Source organism: Pieris rapae, chromosome 1 (genome assembly GCF_905147795.1).
Source record: "Pieris rapae chromosome 1, ilPieRapa1.1, whole genome shotgun sequence".
In the NCBI taxonomy this organism is placed as follows: Eukaryota; Metazoa; Arthropoda; class Insecta; order Lepidoptera; family Pieridae; genus Pieris; species Pieris rapae.
Window position 1 is genome coordinate 3,315,030 of NC_059509.1, and position 15,358 is coordinate 3,330,387.

General features: G+C 36.1%; 3 protein-coding genes across 4 annotated transcripts; 2 read left to right on the plus strand and 1 right to left on the minus strand.

Annotated features, from left to right (window-relative positions):
- Nucleotides 1-101: 101 nt before the first annotated feature.
- Nucleotides 102-5,609, plus strand: LOC110994787 (cactin). The gene is made up of 10 exons (XM_045628194.1): nt 102-371; nt 440-772; nt 1,015-1,252; nt 1,731-1,905; nt 2,615-2,901; nt 3,144-3,267; nt 3,777-4,153; nt 4,489-4,679; nt 4,941-5,085; nt 5,401-5,609. Coding segments are annotated over exons 1-10 (2,061 nt in total). The 5' UTR covers nt 102-369; the 3' UTR covers nt 5,590-5,609.
- Nucleotides 5,610-5,842: 233 nt separating this feature from the next.
- On the minus strand, nt 5,843-6,885 carry LOC111002595 (NADH dehydrogenase [ubiquinone] iron-sulfur protein 3, mitochondrial). The gene has a single exon (XM_022272747.2). The coding sequence runs from the start codon at nt 6,757-6,759 to the stop codon at nt 5,971-5,973; it is 789 nt and encodes a 262-aa protein (XP_022128439.2). The 5' UTR covers nt 6,760-6,885; the 3' UTR covers nt 5,843-5,970.
- A 108-nt stretch (nt 6,886-6,993) lies between these two features.
- Nucleotides 6,994-14,533, plus strand: LOC110994896 (tudor domain-containing protein 5). 2 transcript variants are annotated; one of them, XM_045628184.1, is made up of 11 exons: nt 6,994-7,394; nt 7,520-7,620; nt 7,707-7,935; nt 8,553-8,709; nt 9,168-9,279; nt 9,473-9,698; nt 12,429-12,616; nt 12,683-12,824; nt 13,115-13,339; nt 13,428-13,535; nt 13,620-14,533. In XM_045628184.1, the coding sequence occupies exons 1-11, from the start codon at nt 7,206-7,208 to the stop codon at nt 14,184-14,186; spliced, it is 2,244 nt and encodes a 747-aa protein (XP_045484140.1). In that variant the 5' UTR covers nt 6,994-7,205; the 3' UTR covers nt 14,187-14,533. The 2 variants fall into 2 exon arrangements, with proteins under 2 accessions (XP_045484140.1, XP_045484146.1); XM_045628190.1 differs by having other exon boundaries at nt 7,713-7,935.
- The last annotated feature ends 825 nt before the right edge of the window (nt 14,534-15,358 follow it).

Consider the following 15,358-nt stretch of genomic DNA (forward strand, 5'->3'; position numbering starts at 1 on the left):
TAAGATATTTATAAGGTTTTTTACAAGATATTTCTTGCACTATAGTTTTTCGTTTCAAGTCTACTAGTCTTTGAATTGCTTTACATAATATATTTGATCTGTGCTGAGTGCTCTATTTTGATCTTGCATCAAAAATCACTGGTTTAATTTCTATTTTATTTAAATTATTCATATAAAAGATTTCTGCTTTTTTTAACCAATTTTTTTAGAAAGAATTTGATGAAAAGAAAATATCCTGTATCGTGTGTACTTTGTACGAATAAACGTATGACATTACAATTTACATTCTAAATCAACGAGGCTGGCCAGTTTATAATTTTAAGATTTAAGCTCTTATTTACGATATCGTTTTAAAATACATCGTCTTTAATGTAAGTATTAATATATATTTGTTTTATAATGAAAACCCAACTACAACAATATATTCATTATGTTAAAGGGCCTCAAGAAGTTCTGTAGCAAGATATCATGATAGATCTAGAAGTAGATCCAAAAACCGTAAACATAACGATAGAGTAAACAGTAGAGATAGATCAACTTCCAAATCACGAAAATCTAAACATAGGTCCAAGAGTCGAGAGAAGAAAAGTAAACACAAGAAAAACAAAAAGAAGAGGGAACGAGAAAGTAGTACTTCAAGTACATCAAGTGATAGTGATAATAATGAACTAAAGTTACTGCAAAGGCTTCAAGCTGAGAGAATGCGAATAAAAGAAGAGAAACAAAAACAGAAAGAACTAATGAAAGCAAATGAAACTCCTGAAGAAAAGAGGTAAGCTTATGAATTGTCACTTGTAATTTAAAATTTGTATACCCTTTTCTTAAATAACACTGAGCTTTTTCTTTTTATTAATTCTTAATAAGGTAGCTGGCAAGTGTTGTGTGTAGATGGTATTTATAAAACTAAAAAAGTAAAAAGCCTGTAAAATAACAAGAAAAGTGTCATATTTTGTTAAATTCATACATATAAATAAATTCCAACTAATATTTGGGAAAATACTCTGTGTTTACCAGGTCAAGACGCTTAAGAGAAAAGCAAGAAAAGGAACGCAAGAGAAGGGAGAGAATGGGGTGGGACAATGAATATCAGTGTTATACTAATCAGGACAATCCATTTGGTGACTCGGCTCTTACCAACACATTTGTCTGGAGTAAGAAACTGGCTAAAGAAGGTGTCAAAACAGTTTCCCGTGAAGAATTAGAAGCTTTTAATAGACAAAAACAATTAGAAAATAAAATAGAATTAGAAAAGGTAGGAAATAAATCTCCCTATATTTAAAAGTTAGCAAAATTCATATTGATAACCAATAGGTTAGGTATTAGTATATTTCATTATAAGTGCGGAAAGACTATCATTGGCAAGAGTTCCGACGAATGTCACCTGAGGCACAACCGAAGGTGAAGGTTGATAATCGGAACAAGTTGCAATGATGGTTCCGCATGTGTACTGAACAAATATTTTTAATATAACGCACGAGTGCGGAAAAGTTAAAGAATATGCACGCACTGCAATACCCCACTTTTTGAGCAACTGTATTAAAAAAACATATACCAAATACTAATAATACTAGCATCTTGGTATTGTGTCTATTATTATTGTGTTGGCTGAGCTTGTGTAAAATGTATATTGTAGTTAGCTTACAATCATAATTGTTAGTTTTAAAAGTTCACATTATAAGGTTTTTAAGATTTTTAGCTATTAAACTGATTTGAATTTGAACTTTGTGCAGGTAAAGCAGCGGCGACTAGAACGCGAAGCTGAACGCGTGGCACGTGAAGCAGAGACAGCTGCGGCTGCTCGTGCACGTGAGGCTGCCCAATTCGATAGTTGGGCGCGACAGGAAGATGCCTTCCATTTGCAACAGGCTCGCCTGCGATCACAGATACGCATCCGTGACGGCCGAGGTACCTAAATTGTATTGGCTGGTAAAAAACGCACTTGATATAATTGAGCATAATTTATTTGTGCATTATATTATTGATTAAGTTTATGTTTCTTAATACTAATAATTCTTATATCAGAAATACATAGTATGTATAATATACATCATAGGTATTGTTTATCTACAATAACCGATTCTGTGTGTATGGTCAAAGGACTGCCCCATTGTCCTCCATTTTTCCTTTTTGTATACCAGTTTTTCTTTATAATACTTCTCTGGTTTCTGCTTAATCTTTCACATTGTGCTTTAATAAGTGCCTATGTTTGGCCGTATGTAAGAATTGGTAGGATTCATGTGTTGACAAGTTTCTCTTGATGTACATACTTGTTTGACATGCCTTTGATTTTTCATAACTTATTTTAGGGACTAATATCTCTCCCATGTATTTCTTATACAAACTTCTATTTCCGTTATTGAACAATCATGATTGGATAACCTAATATATAGATATATAAATATTCCGATACATAATCTAATATGTTCTCATCTCTTTTATTTTTATTACTTTCGCATTCCTACCATGCACTTAGGAATGTAGGCCAAATTCTTGTCTCTCATCATCGCAACTGTTTTGCAATCTCTTAGTGTTTATTATTCCAGGTCCTCAACCTTTTCTTACTCTTACTTATAGCAGTTAGAAGTTGTATTTTGAAATAGGGTTGTTGTTACAGCGAAGCCGATTGACCTTTTGGCTTGGTATGTTAGCTCGGAGCAGTGTGTAGACGCCCTAGAGATGCACGAGCCCTACACATACCTCAACGGACTACAGGCTGCCGACCTAGAGGACCTTTTGGAAGACATCAAGGTGTACAAGGAGCTCGAGCAAGCGGAGTCCCTCAGTTATTGGGAGGATGTCGAGACCATTGTGGCAGCGGAGCTGGGTCAACTTCGTAGGCAAGCTGAACCGCGCGCTGCCCGTGATGGAGTACACACCGCCGTCGCAGGAGATGTGCAGCAGGTATGAAGGGCTTTTCATACAATAAGTGGGGTTTCTGGTTTATTATCACTATTGATGTTTTACTTTATGATTATTACCCAGAGCAACTCTTTTGCTTATTGAGTATTAGTCGACAGTATCTTTAGACCCAATATTTTAAATGCTACATTCCAACATGAAATGAATTAATTAAATACATCATCACGAAATAAACATAAACAACTACAAATTAATAACTAATTATGTTATCTTATGATTGATAGATATTTAAGGGCAAATCGGGTGCGCAACTAGAAGCGCTACAGCAACAAATTGCCCAGAAGTTGTCGGCGCGTTGCACTGGCGTAGATGTTGGCTACTGGGAGACTTTACTTGCACAGCTCAAAGGTAATTATGAGATAAAATTACAAGTATTTTTTAAATTACGAACATAAAGTATTGTCTGCTTTGGTTATAATCCGTGGGGAAAGAAAACTGTAAGGTTTCTGTTAGCTAAATTAAACTTATTTATGATCTGAAACCTCTCACATTATAAAATGAGGATAAACAATTATGTATTACGAAAGAAATAATATATACACATGTGAAAATGATATGAGAAGTTAAGAAAGCGCAGCACTACTGGTTAGTTTGCAACTTCCCAGCAATCAAGTAACCCACGATATCACGGCAAAAAAATACCTTGGAGATTTTTTCAGTAAAAAGTTTTAGTCAGTAAAAAGAACATAGCTATGTAATTTCTGTAAATAAATATTATATAACTTAGCGTAATCTCAAAGTAACCTAAGTCAAGTCGCATACTGCCCCACCGATTCTCATTCTGAACCCACAATAACAATAACAGCGACTAATAAAATTTTTCCTTTTATGAAAAAAATATATGAACTTAAATTTAGCTCACATGGCAAGAGCGCGTCTTCGCGACCGACACCAGCTCAATTTGCGTCGGAAGCTGCACATGCTTAAAACTGAGCAGGGCGTGCGTCCATCCGACCAGGCCGTTGACTCCAAGGAACCTCCGGAAGAGCAACCGCAAGTGAAGCACGAGGAGGAGCCTCGGCAAGAAAAGCCAGAGGCGCCTGATGGTGAGGCTGCTGAGCCTGAAGCAGAGGCGGAAGGTGATGATGCGTGGGGCGTGCGCGAGTATCTTCGTGGCCGTTACTCTCCGCCACCATTAGATTCCGCCACGCTGGAGCCAGGCACGATACTTACGGAGCCCGTTGATGACGCCAACCGACTTGCCTATTTACGCGCTGCGCTTACGACGCCAAAGGTATTTATATTTAGATCATAACTTTTATATGCAGTATTGTTTATTCTAAATTTCAACATATTATTTACTTTCTGCATAAAGCGTACGCACCCAATATTTTCTTTAAAAATAGTCTAGTTAAATAATATTATGTCTTAATATGTTTTAAAAGTCACTGTAATTCTAGAATTCCTTGTTCTATCTTTCCTTGTTCTATCCAAAAATTAGGAATATTCCTAGGAATAAGTTTATATCATATCCTAATTTTAGGAATGAATCCTAGTTGTTGTTTCTTATTTTAAGCTGTTGATGGCCAAATATATAGGCCATACTTACATAAAATCGGCGTTTTTCAGGCGGTAGTTGCAGAAAGTAGTTCAGCTGGTCCAGGTGCACTAGAAGCTGCGGCTCGACGGGCAATGGACGCGGCAGCTGGTGAAGACGCGGCGGGAGCTGGAGCGCAGTTCAGCGTGGAACAAGTACTGCCTGACCAGCCCTACCTATGGGCGGATAAGTACCGTCCCCGTAAACCCCGCTACTTCAACAGGTCAGTCAAAATAAAACATATTTTTCTGTGTGATAAAGTTTGTGCACGAAACTCAATTTTGTAATTATATCAATAATAAAACATATTTTTCCCTATAAAACTCCCTTTAGCAACTTAGGCATTTTGTAAATGATTATATATCGACCACACTCATTGGTCATTTGGACATATTCATTATTGAAGTTGAGGGTCAACTCAACTCAGGTCAACAGGGCACTGTATAGCACAATTTTACTTTTATTTTCATGTGTTGGATTTCAGAGTGCACACGGGCTTCGAGTGGAACAAGTACAACCAGACTCACTATGACATGGACAACCCGCCACCCAAGATTGTGCAAGGCTACAAGTTTAACATTTTCTATCCTGACCTCATTGATAACAACTCTACACCCCAGTTCTCATTGGTATGATCAATTAATCTGAATGTATTTTTTACAATAATGATTAAATTACAGAGTATTTCATAAACAAGAAAATAAACTGCTACATTTTCATGCAGTTTTAACAGGTAGTTTGAGCTTGGTGAAAAATAGCTTAAAGTTTTAATAATAAAATTATTATTTTTTTTATATTGGCAATAATTGCGTGGTTGTTAAGTTAAATTTTTGTGTTTAATTAAAGCATTACTTATTTAATGTCACATTATTTTGTTGGGTACATTTAAACTTTCCCTCCACACATAAGTCTCAAGTCTTCTTTATAATCTTTTTCTTTAATAGAAACCATGTGCGGACAACCCAGAATTTGCTGTGCTACGATTCCATGCAGGCCCCCCATACGAGGACATTGCCTTCAAGATTGTAAATAGAGAATGGGAGTACTCTTATAAGAGAGGCTTTCGTTGCCATTTTCACAACAATATATTTCAACTTTGGTTCCATTTCAAGAGATATAGATACAGACGATAGACAATAAAAATTAAAATTCATTTTTGTTTTATTGTAAGCCATTGATTATTAAAAGTAGAAGAAAGCTAATGGACCAGATTTATTATGTCTAACAGGTCAAAGTGAAGATAATTTTGCCAGGAATGATGGAGAAATATAGTAGAAAACCTATGACTCAAACTGCAAATCAAGCATGAAATGTTTTTTCATAAGAACAGCTTACCATAGTTTAGAATAAAAATTCAATGACTTTTTAAACAAACAAGACAAGACAAAACTTTTCTCAACTCAATTTAATTACCTGTTCACATAACCTTTTTTGTAAATATGCTAAGTTACATGTTGAATAAATACAGTTCTAATTTAATTAAAGAATTTGAAAGAAATTCCTGAACCATAAGTTTATTCTTTCTTAGGTTCTGCTGGGGAGGCAACTTCTTCAACAGGATTGCCTCTAAAGTTTGGAAACTGCTCCCAAGGAGCACTTAGCTCAAATCTTCGGAATTCCTGAGCCAATTCTAAGGGTTCCACTACGACTCGTTTTTGTTCATCATCATAACGCAGTTCAACATAACCACTTAGGGGGAAATCTTTTCTGAATGGATGGCCTTCAAATCCATAATCAGTTAAAATTCTTCTTAAATCTGGATGGTTTGCAAAGAAAACTCCATACATATCCCAGATTTCCCTTTCATACCAATTGGCAGCTTTGAATACTTCACAGGCAGAGTCTATAGGTGTCAGCTCATCCGTGTAAGTCTTTACCCGAATCCTAGCATTGTAACGTAGAGATAATAAGTTGTAGATAATCTCAAATCGGTTAACCCGACTAGGCACATCCATCCCCGCTATGTCTACCAAGCTCGCAAATTGTGCACTGTGGTGGTCTTTTAAAAATTGAAGAACGGGAATGACTCCATCTGGAGGAATAAGTACTTCCAACTCATTACCGGATGTGATTTGAACTTTTTGTACGTATTTTGGTAAACAATCAGACACATATTTCCCAAAATCGATCAGTTGAGACTTTTGAAGTGGATCGAATTTTGCGACAGTGGGACGAGATTCAATTTGCGGTGTTTGGTCAGACTTAAAGGCAATGCGCTGGGCCACTGGGTAGTGTTGGTTACTCAGTATCGTCCGCCCAAGATTGCGAGTAAAATCAATCGTTCGTTTGAATATAATTGACATTTCGATGGCTTTCTTATTATTACGTAATTACTCGTTTTCATAAAATAATCACTTTCAACTACTACTGTCTATCATGAAAATGTTATTGGTCTAACATACTCTAGAGACTAGTCTCAACTCAATGTACATTAGTGACATTAGAAACCATTCGGAATGTTAATTGTTAGTTGACATTAAATGACATTTGTCGTTGTCATTTGTCAAGCCACAAGTTCTTCTCAATAATCCTAGATCAATTAACTAAAAATAATAACGGTGGTGTTTGCGTTTTTATTTTCTTAAATAAAGATTTTTTTATGGATTCCTTTAAAAATTAAGATTTAGCTAAAGTAGCGTTTAGCTTCTTAATTCCAATGATATTCAGTACCACAAACATTTAAAGTACAATGCACTGTTAAGCGTTTCACGATACCACCACATTACCACTGCCGCTGAGTTTTATTAAAATGGAAGAGGAACTAGATAAACTAAAGTCAGTTCTTCGTTCCCTTGTTGTATCTTCACCCGTACAAGTAGATGTACGGGCTTTATTACGTGATTACAAGGAAATGATTGGTACTCCACTGCCTATACATAAATTTGGACATCGCGATCCCATTGCATTTTTAAAAGAGCGATGTAGTGACTCGTTCTTAGTAAGTTTGCCGAAACTGTACCTACCTACATTTTCGTGTTTAAAATAAAAATAGAGAGTCAATAAATATTTAAATCTTTATATATTGGTTTCAAATACTTTTTTTTTTAAAACAATTTATTATAGTTGCAGGGAACAACTAATAATCCAATTTTAACACTAATTGTGCCAGAGTCGATAAAACATATTGATAGATTGGTGCAAAAACAAAAGTCTCAAAAAACTAAGTAAGTTCCATTCTTATATTAGCTTTACCAGTTCAGTAAATTAATAAATTGAAGAAGAAATCACTCAACTATAAAATACTTTATAGCTTCAGTAAAGGGAAAAGAAGAAGTGTCATGAAATCAACATTCACATCATTAAATAGTGAGTCTAATCTTATTGTTGAGACATTTGCAAATAAATATGTTGGGAGCAAAACACTGACTCTAAGAATTGGAGACTGTAATCAAAATGTTAATAATACAAAAGAGGGAGACTGTAATCAAAATATTAATAATACAAAAGAGAACCCAAGACAGAGCATGCATAACGAAGTGGTGAGTTGTCATTTCATATGGATAGTGTTGTTTAAAAATAGTATGTAGAATATACCAATATTTTTTATAATTTTAAATATATGCAAATACCTAAAATTCTTTGTTCAGGCTGAATTGTTTGTTAAATTATATATTTTGCTAGATAAAAAAAATAGGGTTCCATTTGGAAGTTTTCAATCATTTTGAATGAGAGCAAGGCCAAACTGTCATTCTTTAATACTCTGCTATATTAGTTCTTAAAATGCATATAGGAGAAATTACAGATAAAAACTATAAACTATTTATTGAGTAAATTTAGCTGAATTACAGTACCCTTTTATTTATTAACTTCTTATATGGACCTTATGTTTGATTATATAGGTCTATATTACATAAATCTGGTCACAATAAGCATTAATATGGCTAGAGTAATAAGTTAACTATGACAGGACTGATATTTCCATTATTGATACTAACTTTTATATCACTTGAGCTAATATCTATTTAATTTACATATAATAACTTAATAAATTAAATTTAATAACTTCTGTTTAATTTACATAAATAATTTTTTATAGGCAAAAAGTAAATATATTCTTCAGTCATCAATGTTTTGATCATACTAACAATATTTTAAGGTTGGAATAACTCAAAAACATAGGGAACAACAAGATGTAGAACATAAAAGACCTGCTCACAACATAAGATACACAGGGGGCCATGACAGTGGATACATTCAGAATGATTCTGTATCCTCCTACTCAGAACATGATTCAGCAAGAGAGACACTTTCAAGTGAGTACCTTGCATGCAAATTTTTATATAAATATATTTTGCACTGAAAATATTAAAACTTCAAGTAGTTTTTCAATCATCTCAAATATTATTTCACATGTCATCAATATCTTTGTGTAGACTATAAAAATTACATTCTCTTTCATTTGTATGAATTTCTAAGAGTTAAAAAAACATGTAGAGAGATGATGCACACTTTGTTTTATTTATCTGATGGTTTCTTTGGTTACAGTTGGTTTTAATCCAGTTCTGCCATAAGTTGTTTGTTACAAGAAAAAAATATATCTATATAGAAATAATAATTTAGTATTACCTATTAGACATTACATTCTTAAAGTTGCATGTATTGATTCAATCAAACAAATTCTCAAATGTTACAGTTACCTAGTATTTAAGATAGTTAACTGTACTTGGGCATATTTTTTACAGTCGCATTATAGTGTAGTTGTGTGCTTCAGGTAGTAGCAGTAGCAAGCGAATGCAGCTGGAGAAATTGTTGGATGAAGTTTCCGCCATTGTTTTGCAGAATCCAGACGGTCTCTGGGCTACTGACATATTGAAGTGTTACAGGTAAACAAATCAATCTCTTCAATATAAGATAAAATTAGGTACTTTCAGTATACTTCTACCAAGTTATAGTAACTGTCTGTGTACCCCGCTACAGAATTGATTTGTATTCATCTGTTTTAGTTAAAAAAATAAACTACAGGTCAAACTGATATTTTTTTTTAAATCTGTTTACTAAAGTGACGTAATTCCACAGACAGAGATACGGTTGCGAGTTGAATTTAATACGATTCGGGTACACGAGCATCGTGAGTCTGCTGCAGCAAGTACCAGGCGTGACGTCAGCGCAAGTACGCGGTGGCGACTGGCGCGTGTGGGCAGGCGACGTTCCGCCCCGCCTACCCCCCGCCTCGCCAGTTACCGTGCCGCGTCCACGCACACCCACCCCCGATCCCGATGATGCGCTGCCCGGCGTCCAGTTTGTGAGTATAATGTTCCTATTCCCGGAAGACAAACGCAACATAGAAATAATGATAAAAATTGGTTGTCTCGGAAGAAAACATTAACAAATATTTCCACTGGTTTCAAATATTTTTTTTATAAAAAAAAGTATACATATAAACAAATATATGATTATATCCCATTGATTTTGGTCTAAGATCCAGCCCTAAATCGTCCTGCACCGAGGTGATTAATGAACGAAACATATTTTAAATGAAATTTACAATATTAAAAAATAAATAAACAATGGGTTCGCTGAAAAAATCCTGGACAGGCTGTATTAAATTATTAATTAAAAAATGATTTTTTATTGAAAATTGTACTGATGAGATTAATAAGAAAATCTTATACCAGCTGAAAGTATGAGACTTGCAGAATGTGCTATTGTTAGGTTCTTTAATTTTTTCCTGGACGGTCACAAGGTTCACAGGTATACACAGGTATATTAATAGTAGGTTTTTACACTGAAATGACTAATCAATCAATTTTATATCAATGTGAGCGCTGTTTTATTGCAAACACGTTGATATAAGGTTCACTGCAAAAATGTTGGTCCTAACTGCGGTTCGCGAATTTTGAAAATTTGAATTTTAGTCCGGCTGGGAACAGGCCGACAAAGAAGTCCGAGTCCGAGTTCGAACACCTTGATTGCATTAACTGCATCGACTTAGCACTAAAGTTGGGACCAAAATTGTGTAAAAGTCTACCTGCTTTCCACGCATTCACAGGGTCTGATTATACTGCTGCATTTTATAATAAAGGAAAAGTGAGACCATTTAAAAAAATTTCCAAGAACGAGACGTACCAAACCATTTTTACATCACTAACTGATGAAGCTGATATTTTCATTAATGAAAAAATGGATATTGTTCAAGAGTTTACGGCAAAAATGTATGGCGTTAATTACTGCAAGAGTGTTAATGATGCAAGAAATCGTATTTTTATGAAAAACTACGGTGTAAAGGAAAACAGCGAACAATTTAAAAAAATAAACTTTTGATTCAAACACTATACCACCATGCTGGATTTCACTAGTACAAAATTTTTTTAGAACTATATATGTAAATTCTATGTGGCTTAATGCGAACGACTCTACCTGTGCAAAATCCAACCCTGAAAAATACGGGTGGCATTTTGATGATTATTTGAAACCAACGGGGTTTATTGGGGACCAAACTCCTTTGAAAATCCAGGACATTGTGGAAATGACGGAATCTAATGAATTCGAAAATCAAGATTTTACTTCCGATGAGTCAGATATTGAATAGAAAATATTAATTAAAACTTTTTTTTTCATTTAAATTAAAATTTTTGTACTTAATGCAAGAACCTGTTTTTTAATTTATATTTTTACTTAGGTTACCGCACGGGTGTTATCAAAGGAACAAGTTTCCGTCCTGCCCTTCAGGCGATTGACCCTCCCGCGACGGCCCAAGCCGAGGTTCGAGTCTCACAGGAGACGGTCTTGTGCGAGTAGCGGGAAAACCGCGCATTCAGGCTGAGCTAAGCTCGCCAAACAGCCCGTGCTGAGCTGTAAAGGCCCTTAAGGCCAACAGCGAGATTCCATTCAAAAAAAAAAATCAAACGAACACGATTGATAACACCCGTGCATTATTGTTGCATCTTTTTCTGTCCCATGAGATACTCAACTCGGACTTCTTTGTCGGCCTGTTCCCAGCCGGACTAAAATTCAAATTTTCAAAATTCGCGAACCGCAGTTAGGACCAACATTTTTGCAGTGAACCTTATATCAACGTGTTTGCAATAAAACAGCGCTCACATTGATATAAAATTTATTGATTAATCATTTCAGTGTAAAAACCTACTATTAATATACCTGTGTATACCTGTGAACCTTGTGACCGTCCAGGAAAAAAATAAAGAACCTAACAATAGCACATTCTGCAAGTCTCATACTTTCAGCTGGTATAAGATTTTCTTATTAATCTCATCAGTACAATTTTCAATAAAAAATCATTTTTTAATTAATAATTTAATACAGCCTGTCCAGGATTTTTTCAGCGAACCCATTGTTTATTTATTTTTTAATATTTTAAATTTCATTTACAATATGTTTCGTTCATTAATCACCTCGGTGAAGGACGACTTAGGGTTGGATCTCCTACTATTTATAAGACGTTATTATCATAATAATAATATAGATTAATTTTTATTTTATAAAAATACAGTAGGTAAAAAAACACGGCAGTTATATTATCTCCACGTTTCGCCAGCTAGCATCGCAATTTCCTTTGCCCATTTGGCTCAAGGCCCCACGATCTTGTTCCATGTAACCTATTTCACTAACGTAAAAAAAATATAATTAAATAAAAAATAATTGTGTTCTATTGAAGTATTTTCTAATTTTAACATTTCTAAAACTTAAAAGAATATGTAAAATATAAAATACAAGGTTTGAGCTTAATGAAGTTAAAGTTAAGCTCGGATCGTACAATTAGGATCTTGTAATTATTATTGTTATCCTTTATTTGCACCGTCGTTGTAACTGTTATGTCTTATATATGTACTCCTCTGTTTTTACATTATCGTGCCCATTATTGTATTTCTTTTTATTTTAATTATCAAAATTTTATAAAATTTAATCATATCTGTAAAACATTTTAAGGACGCTTCTATAATTGTCTATATATTGTTTTCTCTCTTGTATTTGTGATGTTTCCTTCATGTTTTCTTATTGAATTAATTTAAAGGACCCAGACGTGTTCCCGTCAGACTGTCTGCATTACACAGAGAGCATCCCAGCCGCGGAACAAGACGGCCTGCGGCCCGGAGACATGTTAGACGTGCTGATCGGGGAAGTGTATTCGCCATCGCACTTCTGGCTTCTGCGCCTCGGCGAGCAAAACCGTGCTATGGAAGACATCATGGATGAGATGAAGTGAGTTTCTTTTTGGGGGTTGGGTCTTTCTAGATAGAGCGTGTGACTGACGTCAGTGTGTTATAGCCAGTACTACGATGGCGACGGAGAGGGTGCGCGAAAGCTGGCAACAGGCGCTGTGCGGAGGGGCCACTATTGCTCTAGTCGCTACGAGGGCGACTGGCATCGCTCCCTTATTGTCAAAGTGATAGACAGTGACACAGTCAAGGTAAGCATCTCTCATTGTTCTGTAAATGTAATATTTTATTAGAAAATATTACAATTTTTTTTTGTATTGGCATTTTTATATAATTTATGTCAGCGGTTGCATTGCATTGCAAGTCATCACTCATTGATCTTATGTTCCAAAATAAAAAAAAATTCTTTTGGTTGGCAAGTTGAAATCGTACACAATAAATGCACCTAACGCTTTAGCGTTTCAAATAATACTTAATAAGAATGCTCGGCTCGGCTAAAACTAATTCACCACTAAGTCTTTATACTCGTCGCCCTGTGCAGGTCCGCCACGTTGACTATGGTACGGTGGAGCGTGTACAGGCGCAAGCCTTGCGGCCGCTGCGCCGAGAGTGGGGGGAATTGCCGGTGCAGGCCGTTAGGGCACGCCTGTCCCGCGTGCAGCCACCGAACGGTGCTCGCCGATGGCCACATAGCGCCACCACTGCTTTTCTATCTATCGTCGCGCAGAAGCCGCTCGTCGCTGCCGTCGCAGCCATCGACTCCGAGGTAGGTTTTAACGTTCGTCATTTTCTTTTAACCCTTTGATTTTTGTTTGCCCCGCAATGATACAAACGTTTTTTTGTTTTGTTATTAGAACATTCTGGAAGTGGTCCTAGTGAATACGTTGACGGATGAAGACGTGTACGTTTCGGATGAATTAGTGCGCGCCGGACACGCCGATCCGCGCTCAACTGTTCCAATCGTAAGACATTCTCTTTTTTATCGATATTGAGCGCTTCTAACATTCTCTCTTCATTCGTCTCTGTACGACTGTATTCATTTTCAGTTCTCGGAACCGTACTTGTCGCCCTCTTTCGACGCCTTGGAGAATGGCGACACCCTCAACTTCGCTGAGATTAGCGCCTACTTGCGCAATGGCGTCGTGCTCGATTTCCTCGATGAATATCGCCGCTACGTTCCCTCCGCTCTGCCCTCTCCTCCCCCCTCATCGCCTCCGGTGCAACCCACGCAAACTCTCACCGCGGCGCTAGAGAGCATGAATATGACTGAGACGGTTCCGCAAGAGCAGCATGTCCCGGCAGGGGAGATTGAATTGTGGAACAGATCGGGAGAACATTGGCGGGAGGAAACACAAGGGAACTGGCCCGTTCCTGAGACGGACTGGCGGAATACACTAGACGCGCAGTTGCAAGCTAGTTCACAACTGCACAAGGATTTCGTGAGTATACCAGTACGTGTATGCCAAACGTTCAAACAGCTGTGCGGAATAAACCCGCGAATGGCACTGCATTACATATCAAATGCGATTGACCTCGCCTCGGCTCCCGCTAATGTGGACCCTCCACCTGGTTTCGGCCCTCACCGCTTCTGCCCCTCGACGCCTGGACTTTAGCATCTATACTTTTATTTTAAAATCGTTTATTTCCTGAGGAAACTGACGGCTGTTAAAAGTATTTGGTTAGTGACGTAAACTTTGTTTTTTGTTTTTATGTATAAATAAAGTTAATTATGATAAGTACATAAGTACTAACATTTTAAGTCTCTTTGTGATAACATAGTCTTAAGAATTTGCCTTAATACTTTAAATATAAATGAAAATAAATATTTTTTTACTCTATATTAAACTTATCTGATTAGTACCAATACTACCGCCATAGTTTAGGATTAAGAGACAGTAATAGTTATGGTATGTGACGTAAGTAAGGTAAAAGAAATAAACAAGCATTTATACATAAGTATTGTTATTGGTTTCCTTAAATTAACGTAAGATTAAGATATTCTAGTTAAATAAATTGCAGCAATAGCCAAAATTATCTTGGAGAGGACTGAACTTAAAGGACAAGGTTCATTAGAAAATCCACAGCGGTATGCAAATGAAAGCCGCGATGTCCAACTACGCTGTCGAAAGGATCACGATACACGATATCAACGAAATATTCTCTGAAATCGAACAGCAGTCGTTAAGAAATGAATCCCGATACAAAAAAAAAAGTGAAAGTATTCATATAAAACTAAACCTGAAATTTTAATTATTTCAGAAACTATGCTACTTAAGAATAATTATTTTTGTCCATTTTCTTGATGGGCTTAATCACAATACATACCTTTGAAAATAAATTATCTAAGTCTTCTATCAGAAAAATATTCCATCAACGGTATTTAACGTACTTTCCGTTGATATCCTTTAGTCTTGGGCGGCCTGTTTATTTTCCAGCAATACAATTTATTACATAGTACCTACTACCTGATTTATATTCCCAAGAGGCAAAGAAATCATTGACCAATTTACGAAACCATTAACAATAGGTACTATTGATCGTTGCTCAAGCGGGGGATGCGACCCTTGAGGTGGTCGAGATTGTTGTTATAACAACAATAAAAACTTAATCATAAGTAATGAAAACACGAAAAACTTTTTTCACTACAAGAATTGTTGTGTTATAGGCTGACGCTTGTTACATATCCATTGCACTCCCTTCCCGCATAAATAATACCGGTACCACTAACGCAACACCGTAATAAAAGGAGATGGACAACTTAAACCAGCAGCTTTGATCGGACACC